This window comes from Stenella coeruleoalba (assembly GCF_951394435.1).
Source record: "Stenella coeruleoalba genome assembly, chromosome: 15".
NCBI lineage: Eukaryota > Metazoa > Chordata > Mammalia > Artiodactyla > Delphinidae > Stenella > Stenella coeruleoalba.
In genome coordinates, this window is record NC_137161.1 from 51,323,202 (window position 1) to 51,343,110 (window position 19,909).

General features: G+C 48.7%; 1 protein-coding gene and 1 pseudogene across 2 annotated transcripts; both read right to left on the reverse strand.

The window, feature by feature from the left end:
• Positions 1 to 528: 528 nt before the first annotated feature.
• Positions 529 to 7,478, reverse strand: PRSS27 (serine protease 27; the record flags this gene model as incomplete). The annotated part of the gene is given in 9 exon segments (XM_079944414.1): positions 529 to 865; positions 1,316 to 1,485; positions 1,866 to 2,137; positions 2,870 to 3,032; positions 3,690 to 3,716; positions 7,020 to 7,137; positions 7,141 to 7,167; positions 7,169 to 7,177; positions 7,446 to 7,478. Coding segments are annotated over 9 exon segments (1,113 nt in total). The 3' UTR covers positions 529 to 571.
• Positions 7,479 to 18,790: 11,312 nt separating this feature from the next.
• On the reverse strand, positions 18,791 to 19,096 carry LOC307198701 (cysteine-rich PDZ-binding protein-like; annotated as a pseudogene). Its single transcript has one exon. The product of its transcript is annotated as a cysteine-rich PDZ-binding protein-like (transcript).
• Positions 19,097 to 19,909: the final 813 nt, after the last annotated feature.

The window sequence follows — 19,909 nt, forward strand, 5'->3', positions numbered from 1 at the left end:
GGGCCTGTCCTGCTGACCTCCACGGCCCCGAATGGCCTGGGCCTTGCCTCCTCTGTGTGACAGCCAAGAGAAGTTCAGGGTGATTCAGACATAGGCAGTGGGGGCTGTGCTCCCCCACACCCCGCAGAGCCCCCCTCCTTCAGGACCCTCTGCCGGGCCCCCTGCCAGTGTCTGTTGCTGCCCCCAGTGCCCAGAACAGGGCACCCCTTGGCAACACTCATGGTGACGACCACGTTGGCAAGGATGCTGAGGCGGGGGGGCGGGTCAGGGAAGCCCCTGTGAGGGGGTCAGGCCACAGGTGTCACAGGACTCGGTGATGTCTAGCCTCCAATGTGCCTGCTGTAGCTCCTTCCACTGGGGAGCCTCATCCGCCACACCCCCTGCCCAGCACCGGCCCCATCCTTCCCCGAGGGTCTACACCCAGGCAGCCGGCTCTGAGGTTAGGGTTTTATTGGAGAGTGAACATAAATAAAAATAAGTGGGCGTTAGAGAGTAGGGAGAATTGGAGAGCTATTTACAAATGTACATCATAGGCTCCGGGGCGCCACTGGCCCACTGGCCTGAGCGCAGCTCAGAGGAAGGTGAGCAGGGCCATGAGGACCAGGAGGATGGCATGGGCTGCCAGGCAGGGTGCAAAGTTCCGACCGAGGGGCTGCTGGCCCCGGGGGTCCCGCTTCTGGCCACCCGAGCTAGGCCGCTGGAACTGCAGTTCTGGGATGATCCGATGGATCCAGTTATGGTGGGAGGTGAGCCGGGTATAGACACCTGGGCGGTTCCGGCGGGCGCAGCCCTCACCCCAGCTGGTCACCCCAGCCTGCAGCCATGACTGACCCACAAGGCACACCAGGGGGCCCCCCGAGTCTCCCTGCAGGTGAAGAAGAGGTACCGTTAGAGTCCACGGAGGCACAAGAGCCAGGCTTTGCAGCTACATGGGTGCACACATGCCTGTCTGCCTCCCTTTATCTGTTCTTCCCTGCCCAGGACCCACCCCCCCACCCCCACCCCGCCACCCAGTCCTTCCTCTCTGACCTGGGGTGCCCATTTCTCTAACATCCCCAGACTATCCACCCTGATTCATCTCAGGAGAGTGTGTTGAAAATGCAGTTTCCTGGGTCCCACTGCAGACCTGCTGCCTGACTCCCCCGGGTGGGGTCCAGGAATCTGCTTTCCCAGCTGGTCAAATGCACAGCCCTGTCCTGACCCCATGGGCCCGCCTCCTGGGGCCTTATCCCTTGTCCCAGGTGGGCTGGCTTCCACCTTGACTGGGGTCTGGGGAGCAGGGCTCAGCCTTGGCACGGCCCACCCTGGTCCCTACCTTGCAGGCGTCCTTCTTGCCCTCGGCGAAGCCAGCACACAGCATGTCGTCCTTGATGGTTTTCGGCTGGAAGCCGGGCTCAGAATCCTTGCTGTAGAGCAGGTTGCACTTGGGCGTGTCAATGATAGGCACAGCGAGTTTCTGCAGGATCCGGGGGTTGGGCAGGTGGTCTAGGGAGGGGAGACACAGCCTGCGACTCAGTGGACAGTCTTACTAAGGACTCCGGGGCCCTGGGTTCTTGAGAACCACAACTCTGTCCCTTCCCATTCTTGCTTGCGTTTAGACCTTCTCTTCTGGCTGGGGGCTTTGTGAGACAGAATTCCTTCTTCCCTCCTCCTACCCACCAGCCTGGGCTCTTTCTATTCCCCACTCTCCACTTCCCCATGCCTCCTCTTCCTGAGTCTACTGCCCCTTTCCCATACCTACTCCACCCATTTGAGTAGAGATCATGTGCACCAATATCAACAGAAAAAGATTGTTGGTTCAGAGTGGCCCCCACGCTGCCTTCTCTAGGCATGTCCCGCATTCTCTCCTGGCCCTGCCCCATTACCTTGTTCACTGGGGTTGCCCCAGCCGGTGACCCAGCAGTTCATGCCCATCTCAAAGATGACTGAGGGGTCAGGCACACACACAGGGAGGATGTAATTGGTGAAGGTCACAGGTGCCTCCAGCTCCACCAGAGCCACATCGGCACTAGAGGCCATGCCTTGGTACAGGGGGTTACTCTTGACCTGCTTCACCCGGGTGTACATGGCATGCGGCCCTGGCTTCACCAGTTGCCGCACCCCCAGCAGGACCTGGCACAGGGATGTTTCAGAGGTGCTGGTGGGAGAGCAGAGAGCTGGTGTGAGGCAGCCCCACAAGGGCTTCACAGGTGGAGTTGGTGGAAGTTAAATGGAGATGGGAAAGAGGGAGGAGTTGGGCTCCCCATGGTGCCAACATCTCTCTGTACATTGTCTTCAAAAAAGTAATCTCCAGTGGGACATACATCAGGATGAGGTGGGTAAGGGGGTAGAAACTGAAGCAGCTTTAATTCCTGACTTTAATTCCCAGCTATACCCCGGCCAGCCTGGCGACCGTGGGCAAGTCACCCAGCAAGTTCTCTGTGACTCAGCTTCCTTGTCTGTAAAATGGGGACACTAACATTCCCCACCTGAAAGGCTTGCTGTGAGGGTTGAAGGAGATGATCACCCACCAGGGTGCATCTGGGGGTTGGGCCTAACCTTAGGCAAGCCGCCTACTCCCTCTGGAGCAAGAGCCAGGAAGCAGGGGTTGCTGCTGGAAGCTGGCCCCAAGGTTGGACCTAAAGGGAGCTCTGGTAGGGAAAGCTCAGATAATGCAGACCGAACCCGCCCCCCATAGGTAGTCAGCCTGAGCGCCCCACACTGCAGCGGGTCGGCTCTGTCCGCGGTGCTGAAGCTGGGCGTTTTGCGGGGTTGGGGAGGTGTGGGAGGTGTTGTCCTGTCTGCATTGTCTGCGCCCCTGGTGGGGAGGGAGGCTGGCTGTGCTGGCGAGGGGGTGGGGAGGGGGAGCGTCGGGGCTCAGCCAACTCACTTGGAGAAGCAGTGCGCTGCAGTGAGGACCCAGCGCTCTGTGATGAGGCTGCCCCCGCAGAAGTGGCTTCCATTTCGCTGAATGCTGACCTGCCACGGCCACTCGCCCTCCAAGGTGTCCTGCCCGCCCACCATCCGGTTCAGCATCCTTGGGCTTCCGCAGGCTAGGGGAACACAGCCAGGGGTGCGCTCACTGGGGGCCAGTTCCATCGACTCTGATTCCATACCCCCAAACCCACACTTTCACATTCTGTTCACTTCCCGGCCTCCCTGCCCCTGACCTGCTTGGGGACCTTAGGCAAGTCAGAGGCCTGGGCATCAGGTCAGCCTCTGACACAGGCAGACCCTTCCCAGCTCTGGGAAAGTCCCCCACCACCATGGGCCCCACTCCCTTCACCTGTGAAATGGTGACATCAGACCTACCTGGGGCGGGGAGTGAGATAACACGGGTAAAGGTCTTATCACAGAGCCTGACAAATGGGCTCCTGGAAGGTCAGTGGGTGTTGGGAGGGTCCCACGTAGGGTAGGTGAGTGGTCTTCCAACTCTGTCTTTACCTTTTTTTCTGTTGCTTTCCCTGCCCCCCTTCTCCATGCTTCCTGCCTTGATGGCCCTCTTGTGCCACCTGCACTGTGTGTCAGACCTTCCCCCTCCACTCCTGCCTGGGCTCCACGACTTTCCTGCACTGTGGGATTCCCTGTGCCCGGCCCATTCATTCTGGGTCTCATTCCGGGGGTGTGTGAGGGTGTGGGTTTCTGATTAGTCTTGCAGCTCTCAGACAAGCCCACTCCTATCCCCCGACCCAGGGGACTTGGATGCTTACCAGTTAATGCCTCAGCCTCCTGAGTCCCTGGAAATGAGAAAAAAGAGGGTGATCAGCCAACTTAGCTGAAGCTGAGGTCTGCTCCTCCCCGCCCCACCCACCACTGCTGGTCAGCGTAGCCCCTCATCTGCTCCACACGCAACCTCCTGAGCACTCAGCAGGACAGCCCACAGGGGGACCTGGCAGGAGAGGCCAGCAGCCTTCAGTTCCCCACAGGTCTGGCCCCCGAGATGTGTACAGGCCAGACATGTGGGCCAGAGCTCACCTGCAAGGGCAGACAAGCCCCTTGCCACAGGGGGAAACAATCAGGAGATGCCAGTGAGGGGACCCTGTCAGGGCTGACTCTCCTGTTTGGGGCAGGAGGACTCCTTCTTGTCCCCACAGGGCCTTCCCTCCACACCCCACACTCGTCCTGGTCAGAAGCTCTGCGGAGCATCCAGCCTTCGGCCCTGGTGCTGTGGGATCTCCCTCCCCATCCCTCTCCACCAGCCCGGGGCTGGGATGAAGGACGAGATAAAGGGAGCGGGGCTCCATGTCTGGCTGGAGTCCTGGGGCGACAGCCCAGATACTTGGGTCTCGGGGGAGTAGAGAAAGGCCAGCCAGTGGTTGTGGGTCAGTCCTTCCAAGATTCCAGATTCCCAGGAGCCAACCCCTCTCTCAGACATTCCAGCATGCTTGCAGTTGGAGCCCAGGGCACCCTGCTGGGCCATGGCATCCCTGCCCATGGGAGGGACAGGGGAGGTGTGAGGGTGGAACCGTTCGGTAATGGCCTCCATCTCCCCAGGATCCATTGCCCCCATGTCTCTGGACATAGGCACAGGGCCTGCTACTTGGCTTTGACAGGACCCACCCCCCCCCCAGCCCGGAAACCCCAGCCAGGCCGACAGTCCCCAGCCCAGTGCCAGCAACACTCCAGAAATACCCGCCCTGTAGAGAGAGCCCCACTCACATATCTGGTTCACTGGGGGCAGATCTGATCAGAGCTGGGGTGGGGGGCTCAGGACAGCCTCTCCCCACCTCAGCCCTCAGTATTCCCCCTATACACCAGCCCCTCTTGGTAACCAGTTCCAGGCAGCTGAGGGGCCCTGGGGGCAGGAAACGACCAGGCTGAGCCACGCCTCTCTATGGGGTGCCCAAGGACCCTGGGGATTTTTACAGGACCCCCATTCTTGCAGTCTAAGGGGTGCACTCCCCAATGCTGGGGGTGCTGGATGAAGAAGCGGTGTGGGGGGGAGCTGTGCTTGGAGCAAGAGGAGGAGGAGGGGCCTGAGGAGGCACAGGCAGGACTGGCCACTCTTCAAAGTAGAGGTGCCAAGCAGAAATGTGAGGGTGGAAGTAGTCAGCCCAGGCCAGCGGGGGGTGGGGGGGAGCAGGAATTCTGCCTGGACATTGATTTGTGTTAATGAGGTGCCTTTTTAAAATGCAAATACCCCCAGGAGGGCAGTTCCCTCCAGCCCCTCATCTTAGTATAATATGATTTAATTAGATTGATAACACCAGACCCCATGCTCTTTCTAAGGCTGATGCTTCTGCTGGCAAGATTCTCCCATTCACCTTGTCCTCGCCGGCATTAACGTGCTTTCAGGCTTGTTCCCTCCCTGTGGGACTTTTCCAGAGCCTTGTCCAGATTCTCCCCACAGCCATCCCCCCTCCCATACATGCAGATGGATCCTCCACTGCCTGCTCCCAGGATCAAGGGCACTCCCACCCTGCCTGGCAGCACACCCACCCCCTACCCCGTTAGAGCTCTGCAGTCTTCCTCACCCCAGCCTAATGCAACTCTGCTTCTCATTTGGATTGAGCCTTCTGGCCTCTGAGTGTTTGCCCACAGCACCCCTTTCCTCCTGGTGTCTACAAATCCAGATTCTATATGGTCCTAATCCAGATCAGGCCTAACTGAAATGCCTCCTCCTCCAGGCAGCCCTCCTCGCTTGCACTGTCTGGGAAGGCTGGCTCCCTCTTCTGAGCTTTCTGTCCTCCTGCCTGGCCTCACAGAGCTCTGCTTACCTTGCCCTGGGGGTAGAATTGTTGTCTCATCTCACCTATGGGCTCAGGAGCTCTGTGAAGGCAGAGCCCACATCCAGGGGGCCTGAGCCCGGGGAATGTATAAGAGGGAGAGAATGGGAGCAGCTGTGGGAGCACGGCTGACCGGGAAGGGGTGATGTGGAGACCTGAACTCTGCAGGGTGGGTGTCCTATAGGGGCTGGGTGAGCTGGTGGGGGTGTCAGGCCCCTCCTCTGGGCCCAGGGCCCTCATGCTCCTGTAGCTAGTTGCTAGTGGGGATAGGAGAGACCCAAGGCTCTAGGAGGGAACAGCCAGGGATGAGGGGCAAGGACAGTGTTGAAGGAGTTCAGGCCTCTGGTCACAGCTGTTTGAGAGCCAAGTGCAGGCCGCTGTTTCCATTTTGGCAATGACCTTGGTTTCTCAACCCACCAGGAGCAATCACAGTGTTACACACCCTGGCGGAGATGGGCTCCCTCAAAGAACGCTGTGGTTCTTGAACCAGGAGGCCAGGGGAGGTAGGCGGGGCAGCGAGACCTGGAGAGGCCCTGTGGAGCCCAGGGAGGCTGGGGCCTCCCCACCAAGGTGCCGCCCTGGTGCCCTCCTCCCCTGGTGGAAAGCCTGGAGCCCTGGCTGAGTTGCAGCCTGGGGTGACCCGGCCTGGCCCTGGGAGGTGACTTAAGGACAGGGAAGTGAGGTGGCCCAGGAATGCGGGAGAGTTTCCCTGGCAGAGAGCAGCCCGCCCACTGGGAGGGGCCTGCAGGTGGGTCCCCTGGCTGGCACCTGCTAACCCTGACCCATGATTGGGAGAGGGGACAGGGGTTCAGGGCCTGCTCCTCCCATACCCTCCCTCTCTGGTGGGAGCTGGAGCCTGCACCCCTGTCCCCCTGCTCCCTGCTAAGCCCTCACCAGCCTCCCAAGGATCCCAGGCTCAGGCAGCAGCTCAGCTACCTCTCCCGGGCCCAGCGAACAGTGGCCCAGGGATTGGAGGGCAGGGGTTTTGAGTTCAGATCCTGCACCCATGCAGCCCTTGGAGAAGGGAGAGAGGCCCAGATGAGAGGAAGCAGAAGCGCCAAGCCCAGAGCTTGGCCGTGCTTGCCCAAGGCAAGGGAAGCAGGGTTATGGTTACTGCCTCTGGGCTCCTCCCGGGCCTGCATCCACACCCCAATCCAACTTCCCCACTTCACTCCCCCAGGTGGGATGTCTGGAACCTTCCCCCTGGGGCAGGGAGGAGAGGCCCGTGCTGCAGCCCCAGGCCTGGCCAGGGAGTGGGGGGCTTAGCTACAGCTCCAGGTAGGAGAGAGGGGCCCTGCAGCCTCTAGGACTCACCAAACCGCAGCAGCAGCAGGAGCAGGAGCAGGGCCACAGCCGGCACCTGCCTCATGGTCTTGGCCTGGCTGCAGTGCCCGACGGGCAGGGGACAGCAGTGGCAGGAGCTCCGTGAACACTAGCACAACATTCGGGGCTCCATGAAGTGGGGTTATATGCTGGAGATGAGTGTCAGCTTGGCTATGCCACTGGACCTGTCAGCCTGGCCCGCCCAGTTCCTCTCAGCAGGAAGGAGGCACCCCAGAACCCCGACTCCTCCATGACCTGGCCCTGAACCCCAAGGGGCCAGACCCCTCACCCTAAGACACCTTGGGGTTTGGGGGCCAAGGTGCATCTGCCCCATTTAGGTGCTTGTGGCATGGGGTTCCAACCCCCACCATGGCTGACCGCATCCCCCAACTGACCACAGGCCCCACATAAGCTGACTACAGTCTGCCCATGAGACCCTTCCTGTTTCATTCATTCATTTGTTCATTCATATTTATTGAGCATCTACTATGTACTGGACATCAGTGAAAGAAACAGAGTCCAGGACTGGGGCTTACACTTTTGGGGGGAGGGGGGATGGGCACGGAAAAGTCCAGGTCACCTGTGCTTATGGAACAAAGGAGAGCAGGGAAGGAGTCCGGAGCGGGGTCCCCAGTCGACCCCAGCGCTCTCACCGGCCCTCCCTCCAGGAAGTGCGTCCCAGCAGTCCCAGAACCGGCCCCAAGGTGGCCATGACCTCCCTTCCCCTGCCTCCCTCCCGTCCCCGGGGCGGCACCCTCCTCCCCTGGGCCGGGGCCGGGGGGGTGGGCTTCCCGGAACCCGAGGGCCGGGGTGGGCGGGGCGGAAGCTGGTTCTGGGAAGGCCGGGCCGGGATGACCGTCCCCGGGTAACCCTGCCCTGGGCGCGGCTGGCCGTGTCCGGGACTTGCGGCCGCCACGGAAGCGACTCCGGGAGGAAGTTATTTGGGGTATGGGGCTGACGTCAGAGGCGGAGTCGGGTCTCGGCGGCCACTGCCCGCCCAGGCGGCGGTTCGGATTTTGGCCGGAGGAAGGGACCAGGACCGGCAGATCCCCTCCAGAACTGGGATGGGGAGCGCAGGATAAGAGGCAGAGCCCTGCCTCAGCCTCCCCGCCTGCGCAGTGGGTGCGAGCGTGGCCTGGGTGTGCTACGGTACGCCCCGGGGGGTAGTCGGAGCCGGGGTCGCGGTCTCCGGGGCTGGGTTGGGTGTCAGGCAACCCCCGCCCTCTTGCCTTGGCCTTCGCGGGAGCTCCTGGTCAGCGCAGTTCTGCCCTCTAGTGGCCGCCTGCAGCAGCGCCGGGCGGGCCGGGCAGGATGCTGAGGGGGGGTGCGGGGGGCGGGTCTCTCACCTCCTCACTGTCCCTCTTCTTCCCATTCCTCCCACCTCCCCCACACACACATCGCGAGCACTCCCACCGTCCGTTGTCCTCCTCTCCTGACCCCCTCACCCCAATTCTCACTTTGCTTCTCCATCAGCCCTGTGAGGGGGAGGAGGCGTCACCCTGAATTCGTGACTGCCACCCAGGCGCTGACCCGCCTTTTCTCGCCCCCCTGCCTCCCCTGTCCCTTCTCTGCGACCCCTGTGTCCTGTGTCCCGGAGTTCCCGGTGGGGTGTCTGGGCGAGTGGGGTCCCTCGGGGAGGGAGGAGCAGAGTATGGGAAGAGGAATTCTAGAATCATTCGGTCATTCAGTCCGCAAGTGTTTTTTGAGCACGTTGGGTGCCCAGCACTGTCCAGTTATGGGGAACATCAAGGTGAACGGTGTGGAGGAGATGGCAAGACAGAATTAAATCAAAAATGTCTAATCATAAACTTTGGAAAGTGTTTCAGAACGTCAGGGTAACCACATTTCTCCAGGCACCTGATGATTAATTCCCAGGATCTCAGAGGCCTTTCAGATTCTTTTGGGCCGACCACTTACTCTCAGGTCCTTCTCGGTTTTCTCTGCCTTTGCTTTTAAAAGCCAATTCTAAGAAGGCTGTGCCTTGAAATCAAGCAAGCAACAAAAGTCGAGAGGTGATCAGAAAGTGGGGACACCGGGGAAGGTTGGGCTCCTGATGACTCCAGTGACTAGAGAAAGAGCACCCGTGTACCCTGGACACCCGTTGGCCCGGAGCCTGTGGACCCCCAACTGAGCAGGGAGCTGGGGGTAGGGGTGCAGAGTGAGCAGGAAGCTAGGTCCCTTCCTTACTCCTGCCACCAAATAGGTGAGGAGGATTGGAATCCAGAGGGATTCAGAGACATAAATATGTTTTATCAGTTTCTCCTTAAAAAAAAAAAAAAAGTGGGTATCTATCAACTCTGGAAGGGGGCATGTTTTCTAATGTTAGAAGTCACAGTACACAACACAAAAGAAAAGAGATGTGGCCCATAAACTAAAAAAATACAAGCAAAGTTGGCTTCAAAATAAAATAGCAAACAATAGGAAAAATATTTGCAGGAAATGTGGCCAAATGATGACAACATTATTGTCCAGAGTGCTTAAGAAATTGATCAGAAAAACCCTGAGCCCCTAAAGATGAAAAGAACAAAGGACGCAGACTAGTCTCGGAAGAGGAAAGCAATTTGGCTTATAGACTTTTTGAGAAATGTTCAGCATCAGTGATTAAAGAAATGCAAATCAAAGCCACAGCAAGGAGATACTGTTCTCCTGTGTGGAGTTAGCTTGACCTTGGAATGCTGTTAGTCAAGGACGTGGGGAAATGCCCCAGCTGGTGGGCATGGAACTGGCACAACCCTTCCATAAATTGGTCTGTCAGTCTTTTAAAAATAGTTATTTCCTTTGACTCAGTGAATTCATCATTGGAAATCTATTCTAAGAGGAAAATCCTAAATACAGAAAAAGCATGAAGATGTCAGTGGCCAGGTCATTTATAATTGCAGAAACAAAACAAAAACAAAAATTTGTTGGATGATGGTAAATAAAACTTCCTTTGAATATAATTAATAAAAAATGACATTTCCATGGAGAGTGGGTAAATGTGGAAAATGCTCATAATATAAGGGGAAATTTTAAAAGAATGTGTATAAAGAGTTTTAGAAAATATAATGACTGAAAGAAGTTAAATTTCAAAACAACAGCAGAAAAGCTGTTGTTTTGAAATTTAAAAAGGAAAGCTTGCAGAATGTTCAGGAGTGACCATCCAAAAGAAAAGCTTGCAGAATGTTCAGGAGTGATCATCTAGGAGGGCTTCTGCAGTCATGTGGATTTCTCTCAAAAGTAGGTGACAGCAAAACTAGAACAAAAAATTTTACAGTTTTTATGGAAACACAAAAGACCTCGAATAGCCAAAGCAATCTTGAGAAAGAAGAAATGGAGCTGGGGAAATCAGGCTCCCTGACTTCAGACTATACTACAAAGCTACAGTAATCAAAACAGTATGGTACTGTCACAAAAACAGAAATATAGATCAGTGGAACAGGATAGAAAGCCCAGAGATAAACCTATGCACATATGGTCACCTTATCTTTGATAAAGGAGGCAAGAATATACAACAGAGAAAAGACAGCCTCTTCAATAAGTGGTGCTGGGAAAACTGGACAGCTACATGTAAAAGAATGAAATTAGAACACTCCCTAACACAATACACAAAAATAAACTCAAAATGGATTAAAGACCTAAATGTAAGGCCAGACACTATCAAACTCTTAGAGGAAAACATAGGCAGAACACTCTATGACATAAATCACAGCAAGATCCTTTTTGACCCACCTCCTAGAGAAATGGAAATAAAAACAAAAATAAACAAATGGGACCTAATGAAACTTAAAAGCTTTTGCACAGCAGAGGAAACCATAAACAAGACGAAAAGACAACCCTCAGAATGGGAGAAAATTTTTGAAAATGAAGCAACTGACAAAGGATTAATCTCCAACTGAGACTCATGGAACACAACAAGTATTCATGGGACCTTTGGTCCTGGTTCATGGGACCCAGTTCATGGGACCTTCCTGTGATGCTCCAGTTGAAGGAAGAGCTTCAGGACCCAGGGTGGTGCAGATGGCTTTCCATCTTAGCCCCAGGATGTGCTGCCACTCTCTGGTGGTGATGCATTCTCCAGTCTCCAAGGTGACTCCTGGAGCCAGGCACACTGGAGTCTCTTCCTCAAGGAATGCCAGCTAAGTGGGCTACAGCTCCTCCTCTGCCCCACTCAGTGTGAGCAATCCTACGGAAGGACATTAACTGTCCCACAAGTAGCCCAGGCTGGTCGCATGGCCACTATGTGACCACAGGACAAAGGTTGTTAGCAGAAAGGAGGAGGGAAGGAAACGTCATCAAGAAGCAATAGCTATGACACTGACTCCAGCGTGAGAGTGAAATAAAGACATTTTCAAACATGGAATTTCTCAGAAAATTTACCCCCAAGGCATGATTTTTGGGAAGCCACTAGGGGAAGATGTTCTCTGACTAAAGAAGGAATAAACCGGGCTTCCCTGGTGGCGCAGTGGTTGAGAGTCCGCCTGTCGATGCAGGGGACACAGGTTCGTGCCCCGGTCCGGGAGGATCCCACGTGCTGCGGAGCAGCTGGGCCTGTGAGCCATGGCCGCTGAGCCTGCGCGTCCGGAGCCTGTGCTCTGCAACGGGAGAGGCCACAACAGTGAGAGGCCCGCGTACCGCAAAAAATAAATAAATAAATAAAATTTAAAAAAAAAAAAAAGAAGGAATAAACCAAGAAAGTAGGAAATATGGGCTGTGGAAAACAGAGATGAAACTCAGAAGAGAGAAGGGAATCTGCAGTATGCTGGTGAAGGGAGATTCCAGAATGGCAGCTGTGCCCCAAACAAAGAGAGCAGCCTTCACTGGAACACTGTGACAAAAGAGACAGGAATGCTGACAGTGTCACACTGTCATCATGATACACTGTGCCACTGAGCTGTCTTTTCAATCAGATGAAACAACTGGAGGATTTGCTACACCAAAACAAGATGTAAATCAAGAAAGAGGAAGATGTGAGACCCAGGACAGGGAATCCAAACCAGGAGAGAGGCAAATGGAATTCCAAGGATGACAGTTAAAGGGACATCCCAGGATGACAGTGGTGCTTAGAGAGCAACTATCCCAGAGAAAGGAAAATGGGTATATCAAGGAGGGATGAAAAAGAGAAAAAAAAAAAAAAAAAAAGGAACTGATATGTTCCCTAATGGGATTGACCTGGTGGAGATTTGGAAAGTTTGGGTAGGTACAAAGGCAATTATTAACTTCAGGGGAAAAAATTAAGAAAGGGAACAAACGTAGTACCCCCCACCCAAAGTCTCATCCTCTTATGGTATCAGCCAGACTTGAGGTCCAGGATCTGGTCAACTAAATCAGATTTAGGTGCAGACGAGGCTTCTTGGGCATAGTTCCTCATGATCTGAAGAACTGTGAACTAAGGAGTTCACCCTGCTCCCCCAGCATGCAAGGGTGAGGAAGGGACAGGGTAACCACAATAGATAACCCCACACAGCAAGCACTGGTCTATAGCATTTCTGAAATCTCACTAAGAACACGTGCTACTCCCTTCTGCTCCAGGAGCTGGGAGTGTGTGCTGTCTAGAGGCCCTGGGAGTAGTTCTTCATGACTCTTAGCTCTGCCCTTGGGCTTTTGGCTTTGGCTTCTGAATCATCCATGCTTTCCCATAAAACATGGTTCATTTCTGTAACTGAATAGCTTTCTCTGCCAACCTGCTTCTTGTCTGTAGAAAGTTGGGGATTTAAAGAACTGTCCCTTTCAGTTCAAGCTTGTACAATTTGCTGACTTATCATAAATAATGTAGGTCAGAAGACAATGGAACAACTTTAAAGTGCTGGAATAATGGCGATGACATTACTATCAACCCATCTGTCAACCCATAATTCTACATCCAATGAAAATATTCTTCAAGAATGGAGGGGAAATAGACAATTTCAGATAAATGAAAACTAAGAGAATTTATTGCCAGTAGGTCTGTACTATAAGAGAAGCTAAAGGGAGTTTTCAGGCTAGAGGTAAATGATCCCAGGTGAAATTAAAGATCTTCAGAAAGGACTAGGAGCACTGAAAATATGTATATAAATATAAAATACTCTTTTTCTTCTCAATTTCTTTAAAACACATGAACGTTTAAAGCAAAAAGTATATTGTGGGGTCTGTAATATATGTAGATATAATACATATGACAACTATAGTATAAAGTACAGGATGAGGTAAATGGCCTATATAATTGCAAGTTTCCTACATTTTATATGGGTTGGTATAATATTAGCTTTAAGTAGACTGTGAAAAGTTAATAATTTCCACTTTTTACATTTGTTATTGGGACATCCCATGTGATCAAACCAAACTCCCAGTAACTGATATCTTATTAGGAGTATGATGTGTTGACTTCTCAGAAGATACCTAACACTCTGGGTTTCACTGGTTTGTACAAGAATTCCCACCCTGGCTAAAAAATATTTTTAAATGGGGTACCTGTAACTTACCTCTGACTCTGACCCAGATAAGAGATAAAACAGTCCATCAATTTTTAAATGCCACTTGATAAATGAGAGTTGACCAGTCTGATCCTTGACACTTATTCTCCTAATTAGGCCTCAGTTGACTAAAAAACTGAATGCAAGGTATGTTCTCACAATACTTGTGATTGTTTTCAGATCATTCTGCCCTCTCCACTGTTTGATTCAGAGTCTTAAATATTGGCGCAAAACCGTTATTCTGAACTGGGATCCAGCTAATCACACCAGGCAAAAAAAAGCCTCATGGTCAAAAGTGGTGCTGTTCGAGCTTGTTTTGAGGGGGTTGTGGAGAAATTCTGATGAGGGAAATGGTGCACACCTGGATGAACCAAGCAGCTGCTGATGGAAGGACAACAGACGTCACACAGGTGTGTCCCATCACCTATGCTCTAGCTCACGACTCTCAGGTTTTCTCAGAATCCAGAAACAACTGGAATTGTTTTCTCTGATACCTCAAGTAGACCTACTCAGGGACAGAATGAATAGACTTACTGCTCTGCTAATTAATTTACCTCTCAAAATGTGCAAAACAGATTCATCTTTGTCAGACCATCTGGTTTGTTTCTCCCTGACAATATTTATTTATTGACTCATCCAGTTTTATGGAAGTATAATTAACAAATAAAATTTCTATATATTTAACATATACAATGTGATGATTTGATATATGTAAACGTTGTGAAATGGTTACCACAATCAAGCTAATTAACATATCCATCACCTCCTGTAGTTACCATTTTGTGCGTGTGTGTGTTGAGAACACTTAATATCTAATCTTTTAGCAAATTTCAAGTATACAATATTATTAGCTATAGTTACCATGCTGTACATTTGATCCCTAGAGCTTATTCATCTTATAACCAGAAATTTGTACCCTTTGGCCAACATCTCATTTCCCCCACCTCCCAGCCCCTGGCAACCACCACCATACTCTATGCTTCTCTGAGTTTGACTTTTTTTTTTTTTTGCAGTATGCGAGCTTCTCACTGCTGTGGCCTCTCCCGCTGCGGAGCACAGGCTCCGGACGCGCAGGCTCAGCGGCCATGGCTCACGGGCCCAGCCGCTCCGCGGCATGTGGGGTCTTTCCGGACCGGGGCACAAACCCGCGTCCCCTGCATCGGCAGGCGGACTCTCAACCGCTGCGCCACCAGGGAAGCCCCTGAGTTTGACTTTTTTATATTCCACATGTAAGTGAGATTATACACTATTTGTGTTCATAGTGTGTCTGGCTTATTTCACTTAGCATAATGTCCTCCAGGTTCATCCATGTTGTCCCAAAGCAGGATTTCCTTCTTTTTAATAATATTCCATTGTATATTTGTATTCCATTGTATATTTATACCACATTTTCTTTATCCATTCATCCATTGATGGACACTTGAGTTGTTTCCATATCTTGACTATTGTGAATAATGCTGCAATTAACACGGAAGTGCATATATCTTTGAAATACTGATTTTATTTCCTTTGGATATCTACCCAGAAGTGGAATTCCTGGATCATATGGTAGTACTATTTTTAATTTTCTGAAAAACCTCCATACTGTTTTCCATAATGTTTGTATCAATTTACATCCCACCAACAATGTACGAGGGTTCACTTTTCTCCATATCCTCCCCAACACCTGTTAGCTCTTGTCTTTTTAATATTAGCCATCCTCGGGGACTCAGTGCTTTCGCTGCCGTGGACCCGGGTTCGATCCCTGGTCAAGGAACTAAGATCATATAAGCAGTGCAGCAAGGCCAAAAAAAAAAGGATGACCTGTTGGCCATCCTAACAGGTGTGAGGTGATATCTCATTGTGGTTTTTTTTTTCTTTTCATTGTGGTTTTGATTTGCATTTTCCTAATGATTAATGATGTCAAGCATCTTTTCACATACCTGTTGGATATCGTATGTCTTCTTTGGAAAAATATCAACTCGGGTCCTTTGCCCATTTTTAAATGGGGTTATTTATTTATTTTTTTGCTATTGAGTTGTGTGAGTTCCTTACACACTTTGGATATTATCCTCAGTATATATATGCTTTGCAAATATTTTCTCCTTTTCAGTAGGTGGCCTTTTCGTTTTGTTGATTGTTTCCTTTGCTGTGCAGAAGCTTTTCAGTTTGCATAGTCCCAGTTGTTTATTTTTCCTTTTGTAGTCTGTGCTTTTGGTGTCAAATCCAAAAAATCATTGCCAAAACCAATGTCAGGGAGGTTTTCTCCTATGTTTTCTTCTAGGAGTTTTATGGTTTCAGGTTTTACGTTTAAGTCTTTAATCCATTTTGAGTTAATTTTTGTGTATGGTGTAAGGGTCTGATTTTCCCAACATCATTTATTGAAGAAACTATCTTTTTCCCATTGTGTATTCTTGGCACCCTTGTCAAAGATTAATTGACTGTATGTGTGTGAGTTTATTTTTGGGTTCTCTGTTCTGTTCCATTGGTCTATGTGTCTGTTTTTATGCCAGTACCATACTGTTTTGATTACTAATAACTTTGTAGTATAGTTTGAAATCAAGGAGTGTGATACCTTAAGCTTTGTTCTTCTTTCTCAAGAATCCTTTGGATATTCAAGGTCTTTTGTGATTTCATATGAATTTTAGAATTACCTTTTCTATTTCTGTGAAAAATGCCATTAGAATTATGATAGAGATTGAATTGAATGTGTAGATCCCTTTGTGTAGTGTGGATATTTTTAAAATATTGTCTTCCAATCCATAAAGACATATCTTTCCATTTACTTATGTCCTTTTTCAATTTCCTTCATCACTGTCTTATAGTTTTCAATGTACAGACCTTTCATGTTCTTGGTTAAATATATTCCTTAGAACTTTATTCTTTTTGATGCTATTATAAATGGGATGGTTTCTTGATTTCTTTTTTCAGATAGCTCATTGTCAGTGTATAGAAATGCAAATGAATTTTGCATGTTGATTTTGTATCCTGCAACTTTACTGAATTCATTTATTCTAACATATTTTTGGCAAACTCTTTAGAGTTTTCTATATGTAAGACTATGTCATTTACAAACAGGGAGAATTTAACTTCTTTTCTGATTTGTATGCCTTTTATTTCTTTTTCTTGTCTAATTGATCTGGCTAGGATTTCCAGCACTATATTGAATAGAAGTGGTGTCATACAGAGTGAAGTAACCTAGAAAGAGAAAAACAAATATCATATATTAACACATATGTGTGGAATCTAGAAAAATGGTACAAATGAACCTATTTGTAGGGCAGGAATAGAGACATAGACATAGAGAATAGATATGTGAACACAGCGGGGTAAGGGGAGGGTGGGATGAATTGGGAGATTAGGTTTGACATAAATACACTACCATGTGTAAAATAGATAGCTAGAGGGGACATGCTGTATAGCCCAGGGAGCTCAGCTCAGTGCTCTGTGACGACCTAGATGGGTGGGATGGGGGAGGTGGGAGGGAGGTCCAAGAGGGAGGGAATATAGGTATACATATAGCTGATTCACTTCATTGTACAGCAGAAACTAACACAATATTGTAAAGCAATTTTACTCCAAAAAAAAAAAAAAAGTGGTGAAGGTAGGCATCCTTGTCTTGTTCCTGATCTAGAGGAACAGTTTTCAGCTTTTCACTGTTGAATATGTTAGCTGTGGGCTTGTCATATATGGCCTTTATTATGTTGGGGTACATTCCTTCTATACCTCATTTGTTGAGAGTTTTTATCATAAAAAGGATGTTGGATTTTGTCAATGCTTTTTTGGAATTTACTGAGATGATCATATAATTCTTATTCTTCAATCTGTTAGTGTAGTATATCACATTTATTGATTTGCATATGTTTAATTTTCCTTTCATCCCATGGATAAATTTCACTTGGTTGTGGTGCATGATCCTTTTTTTTTTCAATAGTGAACTTATTTATTTATTTATTTATGGCTGTGTTGGGTCTTCATTGCTGTACGTGGGCTTTCTCTAGTTGCGGAGAGCAGGGGCTACTCTTCATTGCAGTACTTCTCATTGCGGTGGCTTCTCTTGTTGCAGAGCATGGGCTCTAGGGTGCACGGGCTTCAGTAGTTGTGGCACGCGGGCTCAGCAGTTGTGGCTCACAGGCTCTAGAGCGCAGGCTCGGTAGTTGTAGAGCACAGGCTTAGTTGCTGTGCGGCATGTGGGATCTTCCTGGACCAGGGCTTGAACCTGTGTTGCCTGCATTGGCAGGCAGATTCTTAACCACTGCGCCACCAGGGTAGCCCGCATGATCCTTTTAATGTGCTGTTTAATTCAGTTTTCTCTCATTTTGTTGAGGGTTTTTGCATTTATGTTCATCAGAGATATTGGCCTATAATTTTCTTTTTTTATACTGTCTTTATCTGGCTTTGGTATGAGGGTAATGCTGACCTTATAAAATGAGTTTGGAAGTGTTCCCTCCTCTTCAATTGTTTGGAAAGTTGAGAAATATTGGCATTAATTCTTCTTTAATTAATTAATTAAATTCTATTTATTTTTAGCAGGGGAGGGGGAAGTAGAGGAGGTAAAAAAAAGTTTGGTTTCTGCATCAAAGCACTTTCCCTAAGAGTGGTGATTCATTCATTGCATATCATCATGGGTGCACATAGTTATCCTGGCTTTCATGACAGTTTGAATTCAAGGTAATGTATGGAATATGTATTTTTCTGAAATCCAATGTATTCATGTGGACATATACAGGGTATCCCTTGTGTTCTCATTCTCATATGAAAGATAATGGTACTTTGGCTTCAAGAACAAATAGAAAATATCATAACTACAGCTTGTGTTTGATTTGGGTCTGGGCTAATTACTTAAGGAAAAATTTAGTAATAAAGGTCTCAGATATTTAAATTCCCTATGAAGCTGCAATTAATTAAGGGGCTGCTGATTCTGAGAACTATGCAACCAACAGGGAATGAGGGAAGAATTACATGTCTGGATGCCAAGTTCAGAGCCAAATATCAATAATCTCCTTCACACTTTTGCAATATCTACAAATAAAGTAGAGAGAAAGGATAAAAATAATATATAAATAATGATAAATAAAAAGTACATATAGAACTGGGAAAATCATTTTTCATTACATTTGCCATGTATTCCAGTTCAATAAGATGTTTGTAAGGAAAAAAAGCAACTTAAGACAGAAAACTAGTTACACTGTTGCAGTTCAGAACTGCTTGAAAACAGAAGAATGAATACCAATCAACTTCCCTGATTTAAACCTAATTGTTTTAAGACATATTTTGAAACCTGAACATCTATGTTATGCCTTGAAAATTCAAAGCAAAAAGTAAATCATATGAAAGCCAGAAACTTCAATACATCTAGACAGACGTTTGCTTGTAGTTTTTGGTATCCAAATTTTTTTCCCCACACAGTGCAGACGCCCTTTTTGTAGGCACAGCACTGGCAATAATGAGAACCCAGTTGGTGCACAGAACTTTTACAAATTCTGCAAGTGGAGGACGTATTCTTTCCATGTGGATCAAGTCTTGCTTTTTTTTTTAGGTCAAAGCTTTATTTTTGTCCAGCTCTCTTCCACCACTTCCTGTGATATTCCTTGCACCATCTTTCCATGTATCTAGAGTGATAACAGTACCAAGTTTCTTTTTACATTTTTCACACACCATCTTTCCATGACAGAAGGAGTAGTAGCTAGTTCTTCTTTAAATGTTTGGTAGAATTCACCCACGAAGGCTTCTGGTCTTGGGCTTTTCTTTGTTGGTAGGTCTTTGGTTACTGCATCAATTACCTTACTTGCAATCGGTCCATTCAGATTTTCTATTTCTTTATGATTCAGTCTTGATAGGTTGCATGTTTCTAGGATTTTATCCACTTCTTATAGGTTATATACAATTTGTTGGCGTATAGTTGTTCATAGCAGTCTCTTATGATGCTTTATATTTCTGTAGTATCAGTTGTAATGTCTCCTCCCTTTTTTTCTTTGTTAGTCTAGCTAAAGGTTTGTCAGTTTTATCTTTTTAAAAAACCCCAACTATTAGTTTCGTTGATCTTTTTAATTGTCTTTCTAGTGTCTTTGAAATTTATCTCTAATCTTTATTTCCTTACATCTGCTAACTTTGGACTTATTTTTCCTTCTTTTTTCTAATTCCCTGAGGTGTAAAGTTAGATTGTTTGAGATCTTTCTTTTTTCTTAATGTAGGTGTTTATCATTCTTAACTTACCTCAGGATTGTTTTTGATGAATCCCATAAGTTTTGGTATGTTGTATTTGTCTCAAGATAGTTTTTTATTTCCCTCTTGATTTCTTCTTTGACCCATTGGTTGGTTGTACAGGTGTATATCATTTAATTTCCACATATTTATAAATTTTTTTCCTATTTTTTTTTTTAGTAGAGTTAGGAAGGAACTGGACTTTTAATTTTATTTATTTATTTTTGGCTGTGTTGGGTCTTCGTTTCTGTGTGAGGGCTTTCTCTAGCT